This window comes from Channa argus, chromosome 1 (genome assembly GCF_033026475.1).
Source record: "Channa argus isolate prfri chromosome 1, Channa argus male v1.0, whole genome shotgun sequence".
NCBI lineage: Eukaryota > Metazoa > Chordata > Actinopteri > Anabantiformes > Channidae > Channa > Channa argus.
The window spans coordinates 35221718-35244811 of NC_090197.1; the positions used below are offsets into that span (position 1 = coordinate 35221718).

General features: G+C 40.6%; 2 protein-coding genes across 18 annotated transcripts in view; one reads left to right on the forward strand and one right to left on the reverse strand.

Annotated features, from left to right (window-relative positions):
- Positions 1-12762, forward strand: part of sdccag8 (SHH signaling and ciliogenesis regulator sdccag8) — a 45186-nt gene extending 32424 nt beyond the window's left edge. For 6 of the 9 annotated variants that reach the window (XM_067515741.1, XM_067515721.1, XM_067515701.1 and 3 more), the window contains one exon: positions 2834-6380. In XM_067515741.1, coding sequence (XP_067371842.1) covers positions 2834-3254 — 421 coding nt within the window. In that variant the 3' untranslated portion in view covers positions 3255-6380. Of the gene's footprint in view, positions 1-2833; positions 6381-11409; positions 11537-11789 lie in introns of those variants that run through there. The other 3 variants (XM_067515781.1, XM_067515757.1, XR_010915182.1) reach the window with 2 other exon arrangements.
- akt3a (v-akt murine thymoma viral oncogene homolog 3a) overlaps positions 12271-23094 on the reverse strand; it is a 49393-nt gene continuing 38569 nt past the window's right edge. For 8 of the 9 annotated variants that reach the window (XM_067515811.1, XM_067515791.1, XM_067515836.1 and 5 more), the window contains 4 exons: positions 19363-19577; positions 19113-19200; positions 18072-18174; positions 12271-17217 (listed from right to left, as the gene is read on the reverse strand). In XM_067515811.1, coding sequence (XP_067371912.1) covers positions 17132-17217; positions 18072-18174; positions 19113-19200; positions 19363-19577 — 492 coding nt within the window. In that variant the 3' untranslated portion in view covers positions 12271-17131. The remainder of the gene's footprint in view (positions 17218-18071; positions 18175-19112; positions 19201-19362; positions 19578-23094) is intronic. The other variant, XR_010915183.1, reaches the window with a different exon arrangement.

The window sequence follows — 23094 nt, forward strand, 5'->3', positions numbered from 1 at the left end:
TCTGTATGTTTCCACGCATATGTTATGCGGGTATTTTTATGTGTGTGTCTGTGTGTGCATGGGTTGCTATTGCATGTTCTCAGGAGGTTTAGCAGAGTAGGAATCTGGCTGCCAAAAGTGGATTGGCTGGGAAGTTGGCAACTAAGTTCCCTCTTCTCCCAACTGAACCACGATAATCACTCTTGGCATTTAGTGAGTTTTATTTTCTGCTTTGACACTTAGTTGGTTGATGAATCCTCCTGATATTTAAAAATCTCTTGAGTTCAGTTCTACATGAGGTCACTTTTGGAGTGACAATTAAGCTGCTTGACCACATTTTTGTATTTGATTTCTTGGAGACAACTCTACTGGTAGAAAGTGTGTATGTTTGTAGATGCATTAATTCGTTCTGAGCAGTGAATATATGTATTTTTGGCATTTTTGTAAGGTGATTTATTGTAAGGAGGCACAGGACAGACATGATGTATGACTCACATTTACGATGAGCCACATTGCAGCTGGTACTTGTTTTTTCTGCATTTGACTATGTTTCTGGTTCTGGGCAGGACTAAAAAAAGTAAAAAAACAAAACAAAACTAAATATATATTTTCGTTAAATTGATTTTAGATTAAAGAGAGCTCTACAGTATGTATTGGTATGTATTTTATTGCAGTTATGTTGTGCACTTTGTAATCACTGAATTAAGCTGCAGAGGCAGACCTAAATATCATAGGTCTTGTGTGTGCATAGTTGTGTATAAGCTTGTACGTCACTCTCTACATATGGTGCTGTTCTGGTCCTGAATACAATGTTTGTGTTCTCATAAATCTCAGGGTGTGCGTCCATACATCGGGTATACATTTGTTGATCCCCTGCAGGTCCCGAGTGCTTGGTGGGCACCCTGCCGCGCCGCTCCAGGGCTAAGGTGTATGTGTTAACAAGCTGGTGCAAGTGGGTTCAATATCCAGTGCCCCGCCCCTCCCCACGGCCTCTCCATCGGCTTGCAATCTGTGCTGCGAAGAGCGGCAACAGCGCACCACGCACAAAACATTTGGAAAATCAGCTTGATTTATTTTTACATGGGCAAGCTGATTGCCAAACTACACAGGGGTTTTAGCACACAATGTTTTGCTGCACCATTTAATTATTTATTTCACTATTTCTGTGTTGTTTTTCTTTTTTTTTCTTTCTTTTTTTTTGCCTGGAAATGAAGGGATGGAGCGGAGGGTGGCGAGTGGAGAGATGGAGCAGAGCAGGCAGGGGAGGTAAAGAAGATACAAAGCCAGTTACTGTAAATGATTCATTTTAAGCTTATATCTCTGTTTATGAGCAGTCAGATTCATTTATCACTGAATAAGTCAAATGTAAATTTTTACACAAGTAAACATAACAGGAAATGTTTGCATAGATTTTAACTGTTCCAGTCATCTGAAGCTTCTTTTTCTTAATCTTTACTGGACTGATGACATTTCTAACTAGTTTAAATAATTTCCCTCTGCTTTTATATTTCAGAAAACACAAGTAAATCTTTTCACCCTATAGTTTAAACCAATAATAAGTATGTATCATACTGTTATATACTGTCTAATAAAACCAAATTATAGATGGAAAAAGAAAATTCAATATTTCCAAACTAATTAGATTTATAAGTCATTATTGTGTGATTTGTCACTGTTGGATACAATTTTGAGCAAACAGCAAACAGCTCGATTTAAAATGTTAGTTACTGGAGAAACTGGAGAAAGACAATTATAAATATGATATTTGGAATGAATATGAAAGTAGTTATGACTTGTATAATACGTCCTACCCATGAAAGTTTTTTCATTTGGTGTCAATTTAGGATTTTTTAAAAATTATTATTGTTAATATCTGGCTTGCAGCAACAGTTCTAATATAAGAATAAAAGAAAATAATATAAGGAAAGACACTAGACAAGGACACAGTACATTTATAACTGGCTGTGAGATTATAGGGCACCCACTGTAGGTGGATTTCTTTGACTGGGATGTTTTTTCCTCAGACTTGAGTTTAAAAGTGTTTTTTATATTATTAAAAATAACTTTTGTCTAAAATATATCATGCAAGAAATACTGTTAGGAATGTTAAGTCCAAAACCTGTGTATAAAAGGACTTCTCTGCTGCTCTCATCGTGTTTCTCAACTGTAACTGTCCTTCAGCTCCTGTTTGTCTCCACTTGTCTTCTCCTCCTAACTTACCCTACACCCCCCACCCCTGTTTTAAAAATCTCTTTTCACTTTCCACTTTGCCCTTTTCTTTTTCTCCAACTTTACTCTTCATCTCCTCTGCTCTCTTCTTGTCCTCCCCTCTGCTTTCTATACCAAACAGCACACAACCTTTTATCACCCCACAGCTGTTCGCAGGCTGTTTCACCAATTATCACTGTGCATCTACACACTTAGGGCACATACAGTACACAGGCTCTCTCATAAACACACACACACACACACAGTACACAGTACAACAGACAACCACAAAACCAACACTTGCTTTAACCACATGTAATGACAGCACAGTGTTCATCAGCCCTAATGTGTGCATGTACAGTATGAGTGTGTGAGTGTTTAAGTGAGCACACAGCTCAACGTGCATCCCTTTAAGGAGAGCAGGAACATATACGCAGATGTGCCTGTAGATCCACAGGCTTCACTGGGCCATATGGCCTCCACAAAGAAAGATGGTGCGTGCGTCTGGAGAAGAGTAGGAGGGGAGGGAGGGATAGAGCAAAGGATGGAGCAGGAATGAAGGGCCATGTGTGGCATGAGCTGTGCAAGCAGTTGTTGAAGTATGTATGCCCATGGATATGTGTGTGTGTGTGTGTGTTTGCACCAGAGGCTCCAGGAGATTGGTTAATGGAACAAATGGTCGCGGCGGGCCGGGGAAGAAGGAACAGGCTTGCTGCTACCGCGGGCGGACATCGAGCCCCGGGCGAGGGCTGCTTCATCTGGGCTCCTGCCACACACACATACACACACCCTCTGTCAGCCCCCTCTTCTCTCCTCGCCCCCTCATCCCCAAACACACAGTGTGCTGCCATGCCCCAGAAGCAAAAGGACGCTCTTCGCAAAACTTTTCATTTGCAAATGAAGTTGGCAGAGACTGGGCAAAAGAAACCGCTTTCATTTGTCTCATCTCTGTGTGTGTCTTTGTGCGTGCATCTGTGTGTATGATGAGCAACTGTTTGTGTGATCTGAGATGTACTGAGAGATGTAGGGATGATAAAAGATTGAGACGTGGAGAAAAAATACAGTAAATACACAATCGTTACTCTTCACATTCCACATTAACATCACTATTATCACCTCTTTAAACTTTGAACTGATTTTTTTTTCATTAGGCTTTAAAGTCAGACATTTTTTCACACACTGGTAGAGCTGTCACTTTATTACACGTTTTCCCCTAAAAGACAAATGTACTTCACAATCACGATGGATATATGCTATATTAAAGAAAAAAAGTGTTTTTCAACTACCAAACAACTGCAAAACTAGGGGTGTGCCAGCAGAGAACACTTAATTCCACAGTTACTTAATGTTTTTTCATTTCTCTCACGCTCATGTTCTTACCTCTGGATGGCGCTGATCAGTCATCCACCTTAGTCTTCATCTTCCTCTCTTTCTTTTCTCATAGTATCTGTCTCTGCATTGCCCAGCTGGCTTCTGTAGCCGGGAGCAACCGCAGGGCGGCCTGCTGAAAGAGCATTGTCAAACGGTGGCTTTACAGCTCTATTACACACACACACACACACAGACGCACAGATTTGCAGCTCAGATGTCGGGCTGTAGCCAGAGGCTTGCAAGCTGGAGCGTTAACTGTGCAAAGCATCACATCCCAAGCCCCAGTCAGTGACACTCGCTAACACTACTTCATAGAACTACAACTAGAAAAGTCGTACAGAAACACCTGCCCCTTCTTTTAGAAAATGTTAAAAGTAACAGCAGCAGAAACACTTTAATGCCAGGGAAGCAAACACTCAAACATAACACTTAAAAAGAGTCAGCAGGCCTCATGGCAGCAATCTCTTTGACATTGAATTGATGATATGACAGCCTGCAGCAGCTCTGAAACCTCTGTTAAAACAAAATAAAAGCAGGGACTTCTGTGTTGTTTACAGCATTGTGATTAAAAGTCAGGTTATAAACATATTTCTGAGTTTCCCCCAAATGTGTTTTCATTTAACTACAGCACTAGCTTGCCAAGAACATTTTTATTTTACTGTGTTTCTCTGGTGTGAGTTGATGTAGAAGTGTGTAAAGACCAGTTTTGATCATGGAACAGATTGATTTTCACAAATAATTACCCTTTTACTTTTTAAAAATAATTTCTCCTTAGGTAAAAATATAATTGTTTAGACTACAGGAAAGTACATCAAGTTGATGGCACAAAGCCAGTGTCATGGATGATATTTGCCAATTATAATTGTGACCAAGAAGAAGAAAAATAAAAAGAATTGGATCCAAAAAAAAAAAAGGAGTTGGTAGTTTTATAAGTGGTTTCATGTCAAAAACGGCGTGGTACGTCTTTTCGTCCTACAGTGCATGCAGCTGTTAATTTACTTAATAGGCCTACATGGTGATATATCACCTCCATGGTGATATGTATTTTTATAGGTTAAGAGAGCATGTTTTATATATGTTTGCACATATTTTATTTTCATTATATTTGTGTGAAGCAACTATGAACTCGTAAGAAAAACAAACTTTGTGAACAATGTTTCGGTTTTTGTAGGATTTATAACAAATCATGCAACAAAACCTATTACCTAGTGTTTTATTAAATTATACCATACCAATATTTAGTTTTTTTAAAGGTATTGCCTATCATTCAGAGATCTTTTTTTTTTTCACATGTGATCTTCTTGAAACAGGATTTTATTTAATCCAACAACTAAATTCCCACTTTGCAGTCATTAAACTTCATACAAACACATTTGTTGTGACTAGAGTTTCAAATCACTTTGTATTTTCAGTTTAATTTGAATTTTAATGCAGAACTTTAAAACACAACAGTATGAAAATAGCAGCAATTTAAAGTAAATAGGATTTGCTGAAAAAGTAGAAGTAGCTGGTCTGATCTTTTAAAGATTTATAATTTCAAAAGGATAAAAAGATTTGTTGTTAGGGATTTCTAAAAACTTTTTATATTAAAATTTTTTCATTTGTATCAATTAGTAACCCGTGGACACTACAAATATGACTGGTACATACTGAACAGCAGTTTTCATAACATACATTGCAGAGTTCTTCACAAGAAGGCACACAATTTAGAAGCAGGGTTGGAAAGTGCCTCTCAAGATGCTAATGAAAACATTCATTAGCATCAGTGACTACACCCAACGTCTAATACTTAAGTGAATACATAAGCAAATCAAAACAAATTTACCATTGTGAGATTTGTAATAGGTAGAAGTATTTCTATTACTATAAACTGTATATTGCTATACGATTTGCACGTCTGTTTTTTCAGTCCTATAATAATGACTTCTAAGAATATAACTAATGAAATTACCTTAAGTTCATTTAAACCGGAGCAGTTGGATACATGTTTCAAAAATGTTAGGACGTGACTTTACGGGGAAGTGCGTTTTAATTAAACTTGGCGGAGACATGTTGAGGTCAGAAATGTTTGAAACGTGCCAATCAGGGTGTTTTTGTTAATAACAGGTAACAGTACATAAACTGAAGATCAAACAACAAAACACACAGTGTCACCCATCATGTTCCCATGTCAAACATACATGTTAGTAAGAGCAACAACTGGCATGACAGGTTGATGAAGCGAGGCATGGCCTTCAGGCGCGCGCACACACACACACGTTCTTTGCCAGCCAAGATTTAGCTAGAACGGTGGGGTGTGAGGGTGGTGACGGTGGGCCTAGGATTGGGCAAAATATGGTTGTGTGTGCGTGTCTCTGTGGCAGCTGCATCCTTCGTGCCCTGGGCAGTGTTGTTGTAACCAGGCAAGCCCAGGCCGTCTGCCTGAATTCTTCACCACTTAGGACCCTGCATGCTATACACACACACACACAGAGAAGAGTATGCGTGCAAGTTCAGTTAGTTAAATGTGTGCGGTTTTCATGATGGTTAGGGGTTTTAGTTAACATTATCTTCATTTATTTCCCCCGTTTCTTAGTGCGTTTCTGTTTCTGCGTTATCCTCTTTTGCTGCAGGTAGAAATTTGCACACAACCCTCTATATTTTTCTGCTCCACAGTGTAGTCACTGCGGTGGGGTCTGGTGGAAATGCTGGCAGCTGATACATTCCATGTAAGACATGGACATCTTTTTATTGTGATAATGTATTTGCCGTATTAAATATTTTCATAAGTGGCAAGCTTCATGGAGTCTAGTAAAACACATAAAAAAAAGAAATCCACACACGTTCATGCGGGGTTTCAAAATGACAGAACTGACCAATGCTTCCAAATCTTTTTTCAATTTTACCGTCTCTCCGTTTCTCTAACATGACGTTAGCACTTTCCCTTTGGACCATGCCTTTAGGACATACGCTCCCACCTGTAAATAAATATGCAAACACAGACAAACACACAGAACAGAGAGACACTTGCTGTGGGCTACGACTGATTTGTGCCACAGCGAGGTAACGTTTTGCGTGCGTGTGTTTTGTAATTAATCTCCTTACTAGCAGCAAAAGAGAGTGCGGTGGATCGAGGTGCAGATTGTGAGCAGGGCTTGATTATTGTGCTGTCAGGGGAAATTACTGCAAACTGCCTCGCAGCAAAACTTGCTTTTATTATGTCTGATGGTGAGCAAAATGCACACTTACTAGCACAACTGCTCTGGAAGCTTTTTCAGGTATTTTTGCAGGATAATTGAGGAATTCTTTTTATTTGTAGGGGTTGTGTAAACTGTGCGATCCAGCAGGTGGTGTCCTTTCACCGGGTCAGAGAGAGAGGCTCTCTCTCTCTAATCCTCCTCCACGACCAGCCGTCAGCCAGGTCAGCAGTAGCAAGGCCAGCAGGGGGTTGGCGGCTGGAGCTGGAGCCTTCAGCCTCTTTGTCCCTTGATCCAATGCCACAAATCGTCAACCCTCACTTTTCACTCTTTTCTTTAACATCCCCGTATCTATTTTGTCATCAGTCTATCCATGAATCCATCCAAGCTTCCTCCCTTGCTCACCAGTTCCAGACAGCGAGCAAAGAAAAGCCAGTCTGCTCTGTGTGTGTGTGTGTGTGTGTGTGTGTGTGTGTGTGTGTGTGTGTGTGTGTGTGTGTGTGTGTGCGGGAGGGTTAGTGTAGGGCAGTGCCCGAGCATTAAGCCATATTAAGCCCTAATTAATGAGTGTGCCAGTCGATAGAGGCCAGTTATTGGATTTGCTGCTGCTGGAGGGAGCACTACTTTAATCACACATCCCCCAACTGAGGCAGGGTATGCAAGGTGATACAAGAGCTGGATTAGGGAGTGTGTGTGTGTGTGTGTGTGTGTGTGTTGTATAAGAAGGCCAGAGGTTAGTGGCTCTCTGGTCAGATAAACAGTATGCGTGTGGTTGTTTATGTGTGTGTATGCCAGGGTCAAAGCTTTACTTACTGCATAACATAAATCACAGCTGCCTGAAACATCCCAGGCCACGACCTGACTGGCTGACTTACTGGCAGACTAGTGTATCCAGAAGCCTGCTGATATTTTTTACAAGTGTTTGGACATGACTAAAAGAAATTTGCAGATAATTTGAACAGTTGGTAGCATTTCTCCTACATAACTGTATTTTGGAAATTTTAATGTGGCCTGCATCAAAATTCCCTATCTGATTGTGGGGATTACTACTGTTTTGTTTTTTAATGGAACTGAAGCAGCTGTACCAAGTCTGAGGAAAAAACTCTGATGTCATCAGGGTTATTTTGACCTGAAGCCTGTGTTACAGACTGAAGGCATTTGAAAGATGTGGATGTGTACAAGGCAACAACATTTCTAAGACACTATTAAGTTATATTATGTGAAATGGGGGATACACAATCTTTTCATTGAAGTCAGGGCATCTAATTTGAGAAGGAACTGCTTTACGCATAACGTTTGTTTTGATTCACCCCATTCTGAGACCTCTGTTCTTTGGATTATACCGATACAGAAGTTGCTGTTGTTTTTTTCTTTTTACCAAAACAGGTGTAAAACTGCTGAGTCTGTTTAGACGTCTTTCGTCCATACACATGCACAGAAATTGTTACTGGATGAGGTTTAGCCTGTCGGTGAGTAAGATTTTGTGGTGTGAAGCTAAAGGCCTTCAGTCGAGACATTCTCAACACTTCGCTCATCAAACATTTACAGCTTCACAACAACAGGCTCTGTTTCTGACCTTTAGGTTCTCTGCTGTGTGTGTGTAGTTAATATCTCCCGCACATTGTGTGCGCCACATCAGTTGTGTCTGTATCTTGTGTCTTCGCTCACAGCAGGGCTCGTGGTGTGTGTTGCTGTGTGACGTGGCGGTGCCCTGCTGTGTGATAGCGTAGGAGGGAGTGGGAGGAAGGAGAGAGGGGCGGCTGGTCAGAACAGCTTGGCAGCCGGCTGTAGGAACACCAGGCGGGGAGGGGAGTCATTGCCATTGCCCTCCAGGACCGGACCGAGCCTCCGGGTCTGAGATTAACCACCCAGCAGGCCTTCGGACATGATGGAAAAAAGAGGGAGGGGGAGACTGAGGGTTAAGGAGGACAGGTTGTGCTGTAACTGGGTATAAGGACTCAGTCACTTGATGAGAAATTAGGGGACAAGCCTAACGAAAAGGGACAAGCAGGCATGGGATTAAACCCTGTGGTGTAAAAGGAGAGAGTGCAGGGCAATAAGAACAATATGGGGGGGAGCAGATTGTGGAGGAGAGTTGGGATGTTCGCTTCACCCATCTGTCTCACATAGGCAGCCCTGCCACTGCCAACATGACCAGCAGGGCAGGGGCATCTGTCCCCCCCCCTCTCTGTGTGTCTCTGCCTCACATCTCTCCTCTTCATCCTTTTCCTCTTTACCACACGCATTATTCCTTACTTATTTACTTATTGTTAGATAAAGTGAAAAATGATTTTACTCGTGAATATTTCCTTTCAATACAAAGTGTAGTGGTTTTCAATGCTTATTGATTTGTGATGATTCCTCCTTATAGGCTGCATACGAGTGCTGAGGTGCTCAACAAAAGAGGGACAGTCCCTTCTCACGCTGTTTCATTGTTAATAGTTTTGAGGTCTCAAACAGGTGAAATTCAAATTAGTCTTCTTCATCCTCTAAGTCCTGAGACATCTGTTGTACAGTAATGGAAGAATAACACAAATCTATGATCAATTTTAAAGTTTGGACTTTTTCTTTAGTTCATAATAGTGGAGTACTGTAACAAGTTTTCAATCTTTCACTTCAAACTGTAGGCAAAAATGTAAAATAGTATAAAATGTTTTACTCTTCATACTTTTCTGTGTGTGTGTGTTTGCACTTGGTCACTTTCCGCCATTGTTGAGAAACGGTATCAAAATACAATACTGTTGCAGTACTTGCAGTCATCTCGAAAAAATTAGGTTGAAAATGAATATGTTGTCATGGTGAGTAGTGAAAACTACTGTACGTTCAGTAGCGCGATCATCTGTGTAAGAATATGTCGTTTCTGTGGTTGTGTGGACAAATATTAGTTCAGTACCATTGTAAGAATTTTTGGCCATTGCCCACATTTCAAAGGGCATTTTGAGGATGAAGTGTTAACATTTTGTTGGTCAGGTTGTTTTAGTGTAGTGGTCGGGTAAGTGGCTGGAGGATGAATTATATCAAACAAGTATGTAATTATGTATCACGACTAAAGAAAGACATAAATACAGACAAGACAAAAATAATAATAATAGTGAGAGAGAGAAATGTGGTTAAATATTGGGCGGCTGTTTGAATATGCAAATGTGGATTCCAGTGCTGTTTCCTCCACCTCATTCTGAGGCTGTGTGTTTGTGTGTGTGTGTGTGTGTGTGTGTGTGTGTGTAAGAGAGTGAATGAATTCACCGCTGCACTGGCTGGGAGGGGGTGACTGACTGACTGGGTCGATGGATGAATGGGTGACATAATGGGTTGCTGGTGGAAAATAATTTAACAGCCATTTCACCCCCAAATACACACACTATTCAAACATGCTTACCCCCCAAACCCCAGCTGGAAACCACCTCTACAACACACACACAGTGGAGTGAAAGGGTTCATTGTCTGTAGGAGCAGCAGTGTCAGAGGAGACACTAATTGGAAGTCTCAGTAATAATCAACACTTTTCTCAGCAGACGGATGATCTACAGTGTGACAGTGTCAAATACCTCTGAAGATTGCAGTGAAAAGACATCAGTCAGTATGTCGCTTGCCAACCAATGTGTCACCTTAACTTGGACCCAGTTAAAAACTACTGCGTCTCAAATTTGTTCACAAAAGAAAATGAAAAATTAAAATGACAGTTTTTAGCACGTCCACCAAAGAATGATTTCTCCTATATAAGTTTGAAAGTAGACTGCGACGAGCAGTGTCAGCTACTTGATGGATTGGATATTTCTCACTCAAGGGTCATGTACTTCTACTGAAAGAACTTAAAATACCAATGATGTTTGTAAACTTCAAAATGCACTTTTTATTTGTAACTGAGCATTATGTTGTATAGGTGCTTTTATGTATTTGAGTAAAAAAAGGTTTGTTCCACTTCTGCTGATGTGGACTACTTTGATTTCTTCAGTGTAATAAATCAGATTAGCTGCGGTACAAAAAAAGTTGATACATTTGCTTTAACATCTGTTTAAATACTCAATGAGGAATAGTTTTTAGTCTCTTACTCCACATTCCACGTCTATGTGCCAGGTAATTGTGTCATTATAGAAGCTGGTATGAGCAATATTTGCACAAGAACTAATGAGTTTTTATTTTTCTGTTCATCAACTAATGAATCATAAAATTATTGTGTAACTTTTAGTATGAAACTGGGGCACACTGCTTGTTTACCAGTCAATGGGCAAATTAGTCTCTTCATCAAAATGTAGTGAAACATTTGTATTTATGCAAGTTGTTTTTTAACCTATTATTTGCCAGAAACCATAAAGAAAGTTTGTCCATGTTTAGAGCATAGCTTTAGAGCATTTATAACTTTATAACAAGATTTTTTTAAATCGGTGGTTTGATGACAGTAAAAACTGTATGCGGCTCACTCACATCTTGCCTCATCTGGATCTTTACTTTTAAGCTCTCACATCACCTCCTTGTCTGCAGTCACTGTAGAAAACATACACAGATGTCACATTCATGTAAACAGTGTTGATTATTTGATCAACGTAAAGTCAGTGATATTAAAAGCTCTTTGTGGATCTAGTTCTTCCAATATTTACAACATTTGGTTTTATGTCAGCCAGGAGGGTATGTCCCCCCCACACAGTTTCAGTCAATATTGTGTGTGTGTGTATTACAGGCTGCAGCAGTTGGACCGTCACTGTCAGAGCAGTGCCCAGCAGGTGTGTGAGCTGCTGGCCAAACAGAACCAGCTGATGCAGGAGAGGAAGACACTCACTGAGGAGATGCAGAACCTACGCATAGAGGTACTCACTCACACACACACAGTGCCACTAAAGGAATTTGTGATTGATTTTCCTCCAGGAGGATGTCATAGTGTCAGTGTACTAAATAAAATCGGTAAGAAGACATTTGTCCCTTCATGACTAATAAGTCTATGGGTATGGATTAGCTAGAGGGGGAAAAAAAACATGCCTATATTCTGACTCACCAGGTTATGTGTGTCTCATGTTCAGATAGTGATTGTGCTTAATTGTGAGTTTGTGTGTGTCTTTCTAGCTCCCCAAAGCAAGACGGATTGATACCCTGCCCATGTGAGTTTGTCCTGCCTGCGTCTATCATCACCTTTCTCTGCTGTTCTGTTTGGGTCTAATGTTGTCACGATCAATAATCTCTGTAAGACGACACAGACTGTTACTCATCTTCTGTTGCTGAAGGGGGTGTGCAGGGAGACTGGGACTCAACTATTCTGTTTATCTACAACTTTACATATGTATTATTTTATACTGCAACCCTTTATTTCTTTACACATTTTTTCCTAACCAGATACTATTAGAGGTACTAGTATGTTGTTTTTAGGGGAAAACAAAGTTTATAAATTACAATACGAGAAGCTTTTAAGCAGAGACTTCCTAGATAATTATCTCTCTTGCAAAAACAAATACAGTTAATGCAGTCTGAGTAAAATTTTTGGTTTCTTTTAACTGAGCTGAACACTCCAAATGTTGCTACAAAACAAACAAAAATTCGACACCACAGCTGATTGACATAGTGCTTTATTAAAGCTGTCTGTAAGAAGGAAAATAATGTGCATCCCTATCATATACATTTTATGTGTAAAAATACTAAGGATGTACAGTGTAAAAAACAGCTTCATGTTGATGGTAATTTGTTGTTTTCACATCCTCGTGGCCTCACTGGCCAGCACCACTGCATCCTGACAGCATGAGGGACAGAATAAGGCTGTTTGATCTGCTTTTTCGTGAATCTTTCTTGATCTGCTGAGTTTTCCTACACTGTCTGAGAGTCAACATCGTCTCTGCTCCGTTGACGTGTTGCAGAGCAGAGCTGACTTTTGGGAAACATAACCCACCCTGCAAACAGCTGGGAGCTGTCCAGAAATGTCTCACACAACTGTAAATCCACAGTAGATGGACATGAAATTAAACCTCAGTTACACATCTTGTAACGTTTGTACATGTTTGCTGTTTTTTTGTTTGCTGTTTATAAATAAATGCATCTCATGCTTGTTCATGTTAATAATCATGATGATATTAGACTAGTACCAGAGAGAGAAGAGAGGGGAGGGATTCTGTTGCAGACATGAGGTCAAATACTTTCAGAAATCCTTCCAAACGCTTATTATCTGCATTAAATGCCAGGCGGACCACGGTGTCTGATTTTTGGCTGACGCCGTGGGTTCATTAACACCGAGCAAGATCAATACAGAGCAGCTGAGGTCTTTGAAAAGATTTTACATATTATTCAAATACTACTGGAGTCAGATCTGTTGTGTGATAGATTTACAGTACAGACAACAGCAGCTTTAAGAGAGAACACTGTCAGTGCAGTGTCAGATATCGACGTCAATTCGCACCATTCGATGGAACCAGTAAAGCTGAAAGGGGGCTGAAACTGCATTTTCATACCCAGTTCAATAACCACTGTTTGGTGATAACAATTGACACAATTGATTCATAGTTTTTAAAAGGAAATAACACATTAATAAGGAGGATAACTTAGTGCCACCTTGTCCACTTAAGTGTGTGGAGGAAACTCTGACATGGATGCTACTACTAACTGAAATGGAGTTGAATCTCTAGAGGATTAAACAAAGACATTTGGGAGGCTCACTAGAGGAAAAACTTCTTAGACAAAAGAGGAGTCAGTGACTTCAGTGGAGTTGCAAAAATTGCTCAAGTGTTTTTCCCCAAACAGTTTACTTTATTAACACTGACCAGTTTATTAAAATATCAGCCAATTTTGCATTGACAGCACTGACTTGTCTCTGTTATGTGGGACACAATCAACCAGGTCTTGCCAACTCTACATATCAGAGCAACCTCAAAACTAGCAGTGGTATGTGAAGGGGAAATTTAAAAATCCTTATTTTCTTAAAACCATAAAAAAGCTTAAAACCTTCCTTTAAAGCAGGGCTGAATCAGATTTCTCTGAATCATATAAAAAGTGATGAATGTGAAAGTGCTGTGGCCAAAGCTACAAAGCAGTATTTTATGGACTATGGTTTCTAGATTTTGGCGTTAAGCATGCACATACAGCTAGAACTCCTCAGTCGCCCATAGACCTGGGTCAAATCAGACCTGAAATCCTTCCAAATAATTGGGAGTGTTTGCTTGAGTCTGTCGAAGGTGCCAGCTGGGTGGGATTTGTACTCATTTTGAACTATTCAGCTACTTCAGCTGTGCCAGACAGGCTCAATCGATCACAGAAGTACTTTTCATGAGTTCTCAGAGCCACTTTGACTCAGGACTGGTAGTGCGGACAGTGGAGGACTACAGCATGCACGCCAACGCCATCCTTTTATACTTTCTGCCATAAAGCATCTTTGCTAGCTAATAGCATTTTAATGGAAAAGCATATGGAGCAGCGCAAAAACAGGTAATTTGTCATAAAGTATCTGTATAGAAAAAAAAAAGTCTGAAGACTTAAACTGCAGTGAACATGACTACACCCCCTTTCTGCTAAACTCAAAATGACATTAAATAAATTAAATAGAAAACTTCAAGTTATCCTTCAAGAATAAAAACATTCAAATAAATATACTGGAATACAATTTTCTATGCCTAATATGAGCACATCCCCTGGTGCACGTGTTTTAATGCATGTCTTCCTTATAATAAATGGTTTATAGATCCTGATGAGATCTCTAAGATCTAGACTTTTTTTTTTTTTAACCGAAGTACTGGATGTCAACATTTGTGACTTTTTCTGAGTGTAACCATAAGGCTTAAAGACAGAAATTTAGGGGATCTGAAATCTCATTCCTCAGACTGGAAGACATGACAACACAACAACTGCAAACAAACAAAGTTAAGACCAGAGAAATGACAGCACACGGCAAAGACGGTGCTTTCTCATCACAAAGCCGGAACTGACAAGAAAAACGCTGTATGACCTTACAAACGCACATTTAATATACAAACACTTGCCTCTCTTTTCACTTTCTCTTCTACTCTGTCTTGACACACTTACAGTAAACAGTAGCACTTACAGTTCAGTGTTGCTTCTTTTCCTGTGCCTCATTCCTGAGCTCACAATAAGACACTGAGCACAGGAAAATCTTTTTTTTTTGCACACACACAGATTACATTTGAAGGAGACAATATCACACAAAGAATAATTTATTTGGCACAATCTAAAATCCATTGTGCTCAATAAATGTATCTGGATGCTGCTGCACATTTAAATGTTTTATTAACCTATGTGGCGCCGCTTTACTCATTTACTGTTGTTTATTCTTTAGTCTTAGTCTTTGCGCGACAACTGTTTCTGATGTATAATTTGTGCGCATCCAAAAAACATTTTCTTGTGCTCACAATGTCCTGTTGTGGGCTCAGGAATAAGTTACAAAATTAAGACGGATTTTCCTTCCTTACCGCTTTACATTCAGACTTCTTGTGCTTCTTTCTGCTCAACTTCCACTTCATCTTTCTCTCTGACCTCTGCCTCAGCCTTCACCAACAAACACCTGTGGCAAGATTAAATATGAGGAAAAATTGTGACAGTATCCATTTACATGGATGAGCCTTGGAGAAGAAAATGTAAGCAAATAAATACATGTTCCTTCTTCTGTTTCCTCTTATTCAAGCTCACAGTAAACTAACACCTGCCTTTAACGCGTCTGCTCACTTCTCTGCTGTCACATTTGGTCACAAAATAACACAAAAGCCATATACAATGGAGCAGGAAGGCTATCTGCTTTCCCTCCTACATTCTTCAGCCATTTTTCTTGAGGTGACTTTTTTCTTCTCAGCCCTAAGAAATAACTTTTTTAAGAATAATGTAATAACAATAGAAAAAGTTAAATATAAAAATGAAGAATAGAACAATAAATAGAACATATATATTATAGCCATTGCTGTGGTGTAAACCCATAACTTTTGATGCATACCTCCTCCCAAAGCATAGTCTTTTTTTTTAAAAATCCATCATAAGAAACTCACAGGAAACAGAAGATCATGTGTTACCGAACTCATGAATACGTCATAAACGATCACATTATAAATATTTCATATGGTATCATTCTAAGAGCTCTTCACCTGTACACTCTCTCTCTTCTCATCACAAGGCCCAAACTGCCATCCTGGACTTTCACCTCTGTGGTAAATCTGTTCCTCCTGCAGTTTTTCTTTACTACACAAAGACAGAGAGGTACAGTCGTGCAGTTCCCAAAGCCATGATAACAATATGTCACAGTAAAACTTTCCTTCGACATAAAGTACCGTTTCGGTTTTGTTTTCCCTTATGGGCATAAGTGGCTGAAATTCAGAGGGACTGTGGTATAGAAAAAAACAAACATTTAAACCAACTGTTTTCTCTCATTTTCACCTCTGCAGTGATGGATAAAGCTTCCACCTCAAACTGCATTGTGGGTAAATGTAGTAAAGCTCAGGATGTAGGAGCATCATCCTTCTGAACTGCTGTGCTTTGAGGTGCTATCTTGATCAAAAACCTATATTATAATCTCTCACACACACACCATCCTATCATCATCTTAATCTATAGATGTGAAATGTACATTTAGAGTAGTACCAACACCTGTTCTGCAGCTGTACAAGCATAGACGTTAAAACAGGTAGATGATACTGGAGCCTGTATAATGACCTGCAGCATTTAGCTAGTAGTGTAGCACCGGATTTTTATAGTAGCAGTAGTAATATAGTAGTAGTATGAATTGTAGTACCTGTAGTAGGTGTGGTTGAAATAGCAGCAACAACAATAATGAATTGCACTGAGCAAAACCTGAGGTGTGTAGGACTCTGCTCACTGGTGGCAACCGTTTCCTAAATACCAGGCAGCCTCAGTCAATCCCAGCATTATTTCATGTGAGCATTTGAGATAAGACCCAGTCAGGGAACTGTCTGTTTGTAAAAGCCTGAGATACAACCAGTAATGCAGTAACGGCAGTTTGATTTTGAATGACCTAAAATATCTCCTTTATACAGATAAGAAGTCACAAAAACATTAGTTAAAAAATGCAAAAATGCATCAGCTGTTGTTAAGGTCGATGTTTGTTTTGTATAGTCTTATTGGGGGGAGGGGGGGCCCGATGCATGTCAAAGCACAGCAGTCCAAACAGTGATGCTCGTGTCATTAAAGGGACATTACACAGAAACTGATCACAACTTGTATTGCCTAGGGTTGCAGAGCAGGATTAGAGGGTAATTTGGTCTGGAAGGTCCTTCTAAATAGGCATTCACAGAAAAATCAAAACAGAGAAGCAGCCTGGAGAAGTGAAAAAGAGAGGTGAAAGAGGAGAGGGAGAAGGGCAAAATCCTTCAAGTTGGATTTGTTCTGGCTCGGTCCAAAGCTGTGGGTCTTTCTGTCCCACACTGATGACCTCAGAGACCAGCTGTGATGATGTCACCACGATGGACATTTTATTCCCGTCCACTGGCAGAGTAAGAGAACTGTGGGAAGTGTGGTCGTCTCTCATTGTCCAAACAGTTCATCCCATCCTCATCAACTAGGAAAGGAAAGAGATAATTGATGGGTTGACTATTTACCACTGAAATGACATTTTAATTTTGTGTAAGTACATAAAAACTGGAAATTTTAAACTGCCGGGTTGATTTTATAATCTCCAAGTATAATCAAACATTACAAAGCATTGTGTTTGTATTGTAATGTAAATTAAAACCAAACACGATTCAATTAACGAGTGTGTCTTTGATGTGCCTGTCTCCTGCTAACTAGCTGATGTGCGACCTACAAAACAAGTGGAACCTCACATTAGCGTAGAGAAACACATCAGTTCCGCTCATGCATAATTCAGTGCTGAACATTTTGAAACTGGTATCTTTATCTCAAAAGCCTGTGAAGAGCTGCATGTGGCCCGAGGATTATTACGGAGACACTTGAAGCAACAGCTGTGAGTATTTGTTCCCCCAGTTCATTCGAGGGAAAATGTTTCACCTGAAAAAAAAGAGGGAGCACTGACGGATTGTTTAAAAGCGCAAATATTAAAGATAATAAAAAAAGCAGAATTTCATCACTATGAGCTGCTTAACAAATACGATCTAATACATGTGCAGCCAAACTATTTATTAATATCATCATCCTCTACAGAATGAATACCCAGTAACTTAAAAGGTATATAGTACATCAGCTTTACATAGTGTATTCTAGTTTTTATCATCCAACTATCCAATTAGAGCAAAGCACTCTTCACTCTGTTTTTCTATATTTTTCTCTGATCCGAGAATATTAGCAGCAATGTTAAAAAACGAAAGTGAGAATTTGTCAAGTTTTATGTGGGCATATGTTTGTTCATACATGTGTGAAAAAGAGAGAGAGACAGAGAGAGTCAGAGACACTCACATTTTTCTGGTGGAGTGATTGTGATGGTCTGGGCTGTGAACTCCTCGTCAAAGTATCTAGTGTCTGTCTCCGATGTCACTTGAGGCTTGAAGGGAGGGACCAGCTGACACAAAGAGGTAAGAAGGAAACAAAAAGGAGACCAAAATACTGATGTCACAAAATGTCAGAAACAGCAGCTCTGTGAATTAGCAGACTACATGACAATACTGCAATACTCTAATTTGACTTTGCTCCTGCAAGAGCCCTAATGTTATGGCCTTATTACATACACGGTAAATATGGTTTCTCAAACACTGTTGTAGTATTTTTGTGGTGTCTCTCTTTATCTGATGTATCTTATATAGTTTTTACTTTTTTATTACAAAGAAATGATAAGAGCAAGGAGAGAGGAGGAAAATAAATGATGGAGAGAAAGGAAGATGTCTCATCTTCTTTTCTCTCCAGCATTTATTTTAAAAAAGAGAGAAACAAGATGAGAGGAAATGAGGAAGGAAAGGAAAGAGGACAGGAAAATAGAGCAGCAAAAGAAGAGAAAAGAGGGAAATACAAAGAAAGGAGGTAAGAAAAGAATAGAAAAGAAGCAGGGTGAAAGGGAGGATAGAAGAGAGGACAGCAAAGAAAAGAAGACAGGAACAAAAGGATTGGGAAGGAAACAAAACGTAACGAGAAGGAAGATAAGAGGAAAAGTGAGAAGAGGGAAAAGAAGGAAAGCAAAGTAGAGATAAGAGCAGATTTAAAAGGAAAGAATTGTAAAAAAAAAAAAAAAGAGAGAGAGAGAAAAGGAAAGAGAGAAGAGACGGGAGAGTAAGACCAAAGAAAAAGGAAGGAAGCCCAGCACCTGACTAACATGGTGGTGTTACAGACCCTCAGTATATATACAATTCCTCATACAATGCACTAACATTTCACTAAAAAAATCATTAGATTTTATCGCATTAGTACACATCTTTATGAGCAGTTAATTTCCACCATCCTATCGTGCTTCATTAGACATCAAAAACACAGTGGAAGCATATGGTTTCAGCAACATGTGCTTTATACCTTTTTATCATAAACATCCTGCCAGTCAACACCAGAGAAGAAACTGTGTCTCATAATTTCTTTTGCATCATCTGGTCCTCCACCAAGCCTGGAGGAAAGGAATTCAGCAAAACTGAGATCAGTAGAAGCCACATTTGATCTGAACCAATGAGCTGAACACATGGTAGTCCAACTGATAACAGTTTTTATGACTGACAAACACATCTACAAGCTATACATCTGCTCATATGTCTGCATAACCTGGGCACACCGTTTATTTGGGTCTTTGATGAGCAGACCGGACAGCAGGGACTTGGCGTCAGCTGACAGCGTGCGAGGGAACTTGATGTCCTCCATGAGGATGAGCTCAAACAGCTTCTCGTGGTCCTGGTTGTAGAATGGCAGTCGGCCGCACATCATCTCATACGTCACCACACCTAAACCCCACCAGTCCACTGCCCGACCATAGTCATTGTCCTCAAGGACCTGTGGAGAGAAGACAGACACAGGCACACAATTACTTACTTATGGGACACCTTCCCGAGGTATTCAGTGAGGCAGATGAGCGAGGAGAGTAACCAAGTGAGTCAATATGCCATTTTGCTCAGGGGATAAGTAAAAAAAAACAAAACAAAACACCAAAACTTGGTGGAAATGAGCAGATGCAGCGTCACAGATAACAAGAGCAGAGGTGCAGGCAGTGCCCCCCTCTCCATATACACATACATACAGAGGTAAGCATCATAGCATGGCAGGTCTTCAGAATTCCCTGTTATAGTAAGCGAGTCAGTGTGTTGGTGTGGCCCACTAGATGCCCCCAGGTCCCTGCCAGCTCCTCCTGGCACACTGATAAGGGACTGGCAGGGACAGACAGAAATGTCCCTGGATGGAAAATGCAGAACAGCCCACAACACGGGTCAGGGCCAGTCAAACCGTCAAGCTGGTTAAAACAGGTAATGTGAGCTCTTGTGTGTGTGTGTGTGTGTGTGTGTGTGGTCCTATCAAAGCTTGTCTGGGCTGCCTTCCTGCTCTTATTCCCTGCCTGTCCTCTACATCTTGTCTTATTCTACCCACTCCATTCTCTAATCGGGTCTTTCTTTACGCGCTCCTTTGCTTTCATCACCTCATGTCCCCATTTGTTCACCTCTGGAAGAGCAAGGAAATGGAAGAGAATGAAAAGGGAGGGAGATGCAGAAAGAGAAGTAATTCAGGTGCTGTTGGGTCCCATTAACATAATAAGCTTATTATTGTTATGTGTGTATATGTGTATACTTGTGTTGTATGTATGTGTGACAGACAGACAGGCAGGCAGGCAGGCAGGGTTGGCAAGCAGCCAGAACAGCATATGTTGTACATCTCGTCAATAATAATAACATCTCACTCACTGTAAAAGCAGACCAGGCAGGGTGGACGTGACCAGGCGCTAACAGACACTAAGACTAAATGCAAACACGCAAAAACATACTCACACGAAAACCTGTTTTTGCCACAACTATTAAAAAATACATGATAAAACTATACAGCAAATGTCACAACACCAAAAGATTTAAAAATATACGGCACACTGAACTAATATGTGCCATTAGTCGAAGCGAGATGGGTGGCAGATGCAGATAGCACAGGTGTCATAAATACATAAATAGCCTAGACTGCAGCATGAGCATGGTATTTCAAAATTATTCTCTGTGATACTAGCTCTAATAAACCAGCTTCTAACTCAGAAGCTGATAAATGCTTGTTTCAGTAACTAATAAGTATTCAGTGTTATCTTGATATTACAGATCATGAATCCTGCACCCTAAAGCCCACAGTTCTGTGAGAGTTATTTTAATTTACAGTTACACCAGTGTAAGAAAGGCTTCCAGAGGTGAGCACAATTTACTTATTCTTCTCGCACTTTTTCTCACCAGCTTCTCCTAATAAATGATGATGGCATTTTCCTGAACAAATCCAAATGTAAATCATGTTAAATGTCATTGTGCATTGACACCAGGTGAAAGAAAACATCAAAGAGCTGCCTGCGAGTTTCCACAGCAGCTCAATACCACAGAAATCTGGTCATTAAATGACTGCGCTCACACACACACCCGACACTAAACTGCTAATGATGCAGGCGGCTGCTTCAGTGTGTACAAGTCAACATGCGTGGAAGTGAATAAGAGAGTTGGAAGTGCTATTTTATGTGTGAATGTGTGTGAGCATTAAGCTGGTCACCCTATTGGCAGCTGCAGAGAAGAGCTGGGGGAATGAATTGCGCCGCCAGCTCCAGATATACTATTGATTGGTACGGCTGGAGGGATAACACTGGCTTAGACTGCTGGGAGACTGTCAGAGACACACACGCACACATACAGACACAGCAGATGGAATATTTATCCATCCTCATCAAATTCATAAAGTTTTGAGAGTGAGGCAAACTAGGAGATGTTTGGTGTTGTTTAAGTCCCTGCAGCTTGAAGAGGACACACACAATGTGCAGCTTATGAAATTCAGAGCAGCTCAGAAAGCTGTTTTCGATGCCGTTCTACAGTGCTCTTTGTACAAAAAAGGTATAGAAATGTATACAAACACAAGCTGTCCAGCTGGGCATGTGTATGTATGTGTGCATCAGTGTAAGAGGTTGTGTGTGCGTCTGTGTGTGTCCTGGGACCAAAGAAAGTGGTGGCAGCTCGGTTGCAGGCAGGGAGCAGATTAATCCACATAAAGCCAGAATGCTGCCCCACAGCCTTAGGCATGGAGGCATGGGAGTGTGTGAGTGAGTTTGTGTATGCAGAGTTTGTGTGGTGTGTGTTTAGTTGAGAACAAGACAGAACAAAATAAATAGGACAAGGCAGAAGTAACAAGGAAATGAGGGGAGGGGAGGAGAGGATAGGAGGGGAGAGCAGAGAAGAAAAGAGAAGCAGCCTTGAGGGAGAAGGTCTTGCCCTGTCCTGGTCCTTCTTAGCGTGGCCATGTGGCAGCTATGCAGCTCGCGGGACGAGGTCTTTGGCAGCGTGGACAGGACTAGATGGGAAGGGATGGGCACACAGCCTGTGGCTGTACCGGCCCACATACACAACAGGGGACACAAACACACACCTCTTGTACTGTAGAGGGAACATATACACTCACATATTGTTGATGTCAAACAGAGACCTTCTATTCCCTAATTTGGAAATCAGTTTATGCTGTCAGAATTCTGAAATCATGCAGTGTTTTACTAATGCCCGACTGTGTTGCTGTGTTTATGAAACATTTACAGTTGCAGAAAACACACACACGCACGCACACACACACACACACACACACACACAATGCCTATCATATACAACATGCAAACACAAATAAATGGAAAAAAGCCACCCCCCTCAACACTTTTAACAAAAAACAGTCACAAGGGAATGTGTCAAACGCAAAAAATATGAGAAAACAGAGAAAAAACACTGCCCATGTGTTTTCTCTGATCCTGTTCCATCACTTTACAAGGACCTTACACTACTTATTGTTCAATAATCTCACTTTTTTTGACTATCCTTGAAACAAACAACACAAAAACAATCTACTGCTTTACAAGTGTGGAAGAATTGTTAATTTTACAGTGTTGAGTTGAGGAGTTCCTTCAGGTATGAAGCAGAAAACCCTTGTTATTGACTTCTTATCTGCCCTTTCACTGACGGCAAACACAGGAACTGTCTGAATTTCACTCCTGTAACCCTGAAATATTTTCTCTCCCTTCTCATCTTCCTCTGTCTCTAACCCCCACCTCCCCTTTTCTCTTTTTAATCCCGGCTACTTTGCATCTCTGTAACTTGGCTCCGAGCAAACTGTGTTATTTTTACACGCGGGCGGGCGAGCAAAGCGTGCGGGCGGGCGAATGGCGGCGGCGGTGGTGGTGAAGATTTCCAGGTTTTTTCCGAGCACCTTCCTCCAACCTCGCCCATCTGCCGCCATCTGCCTCGCTTTAGCCCGCACTTTCTACTGCAATCACACACACAGCACACACGCGCACACACATAAATGCACA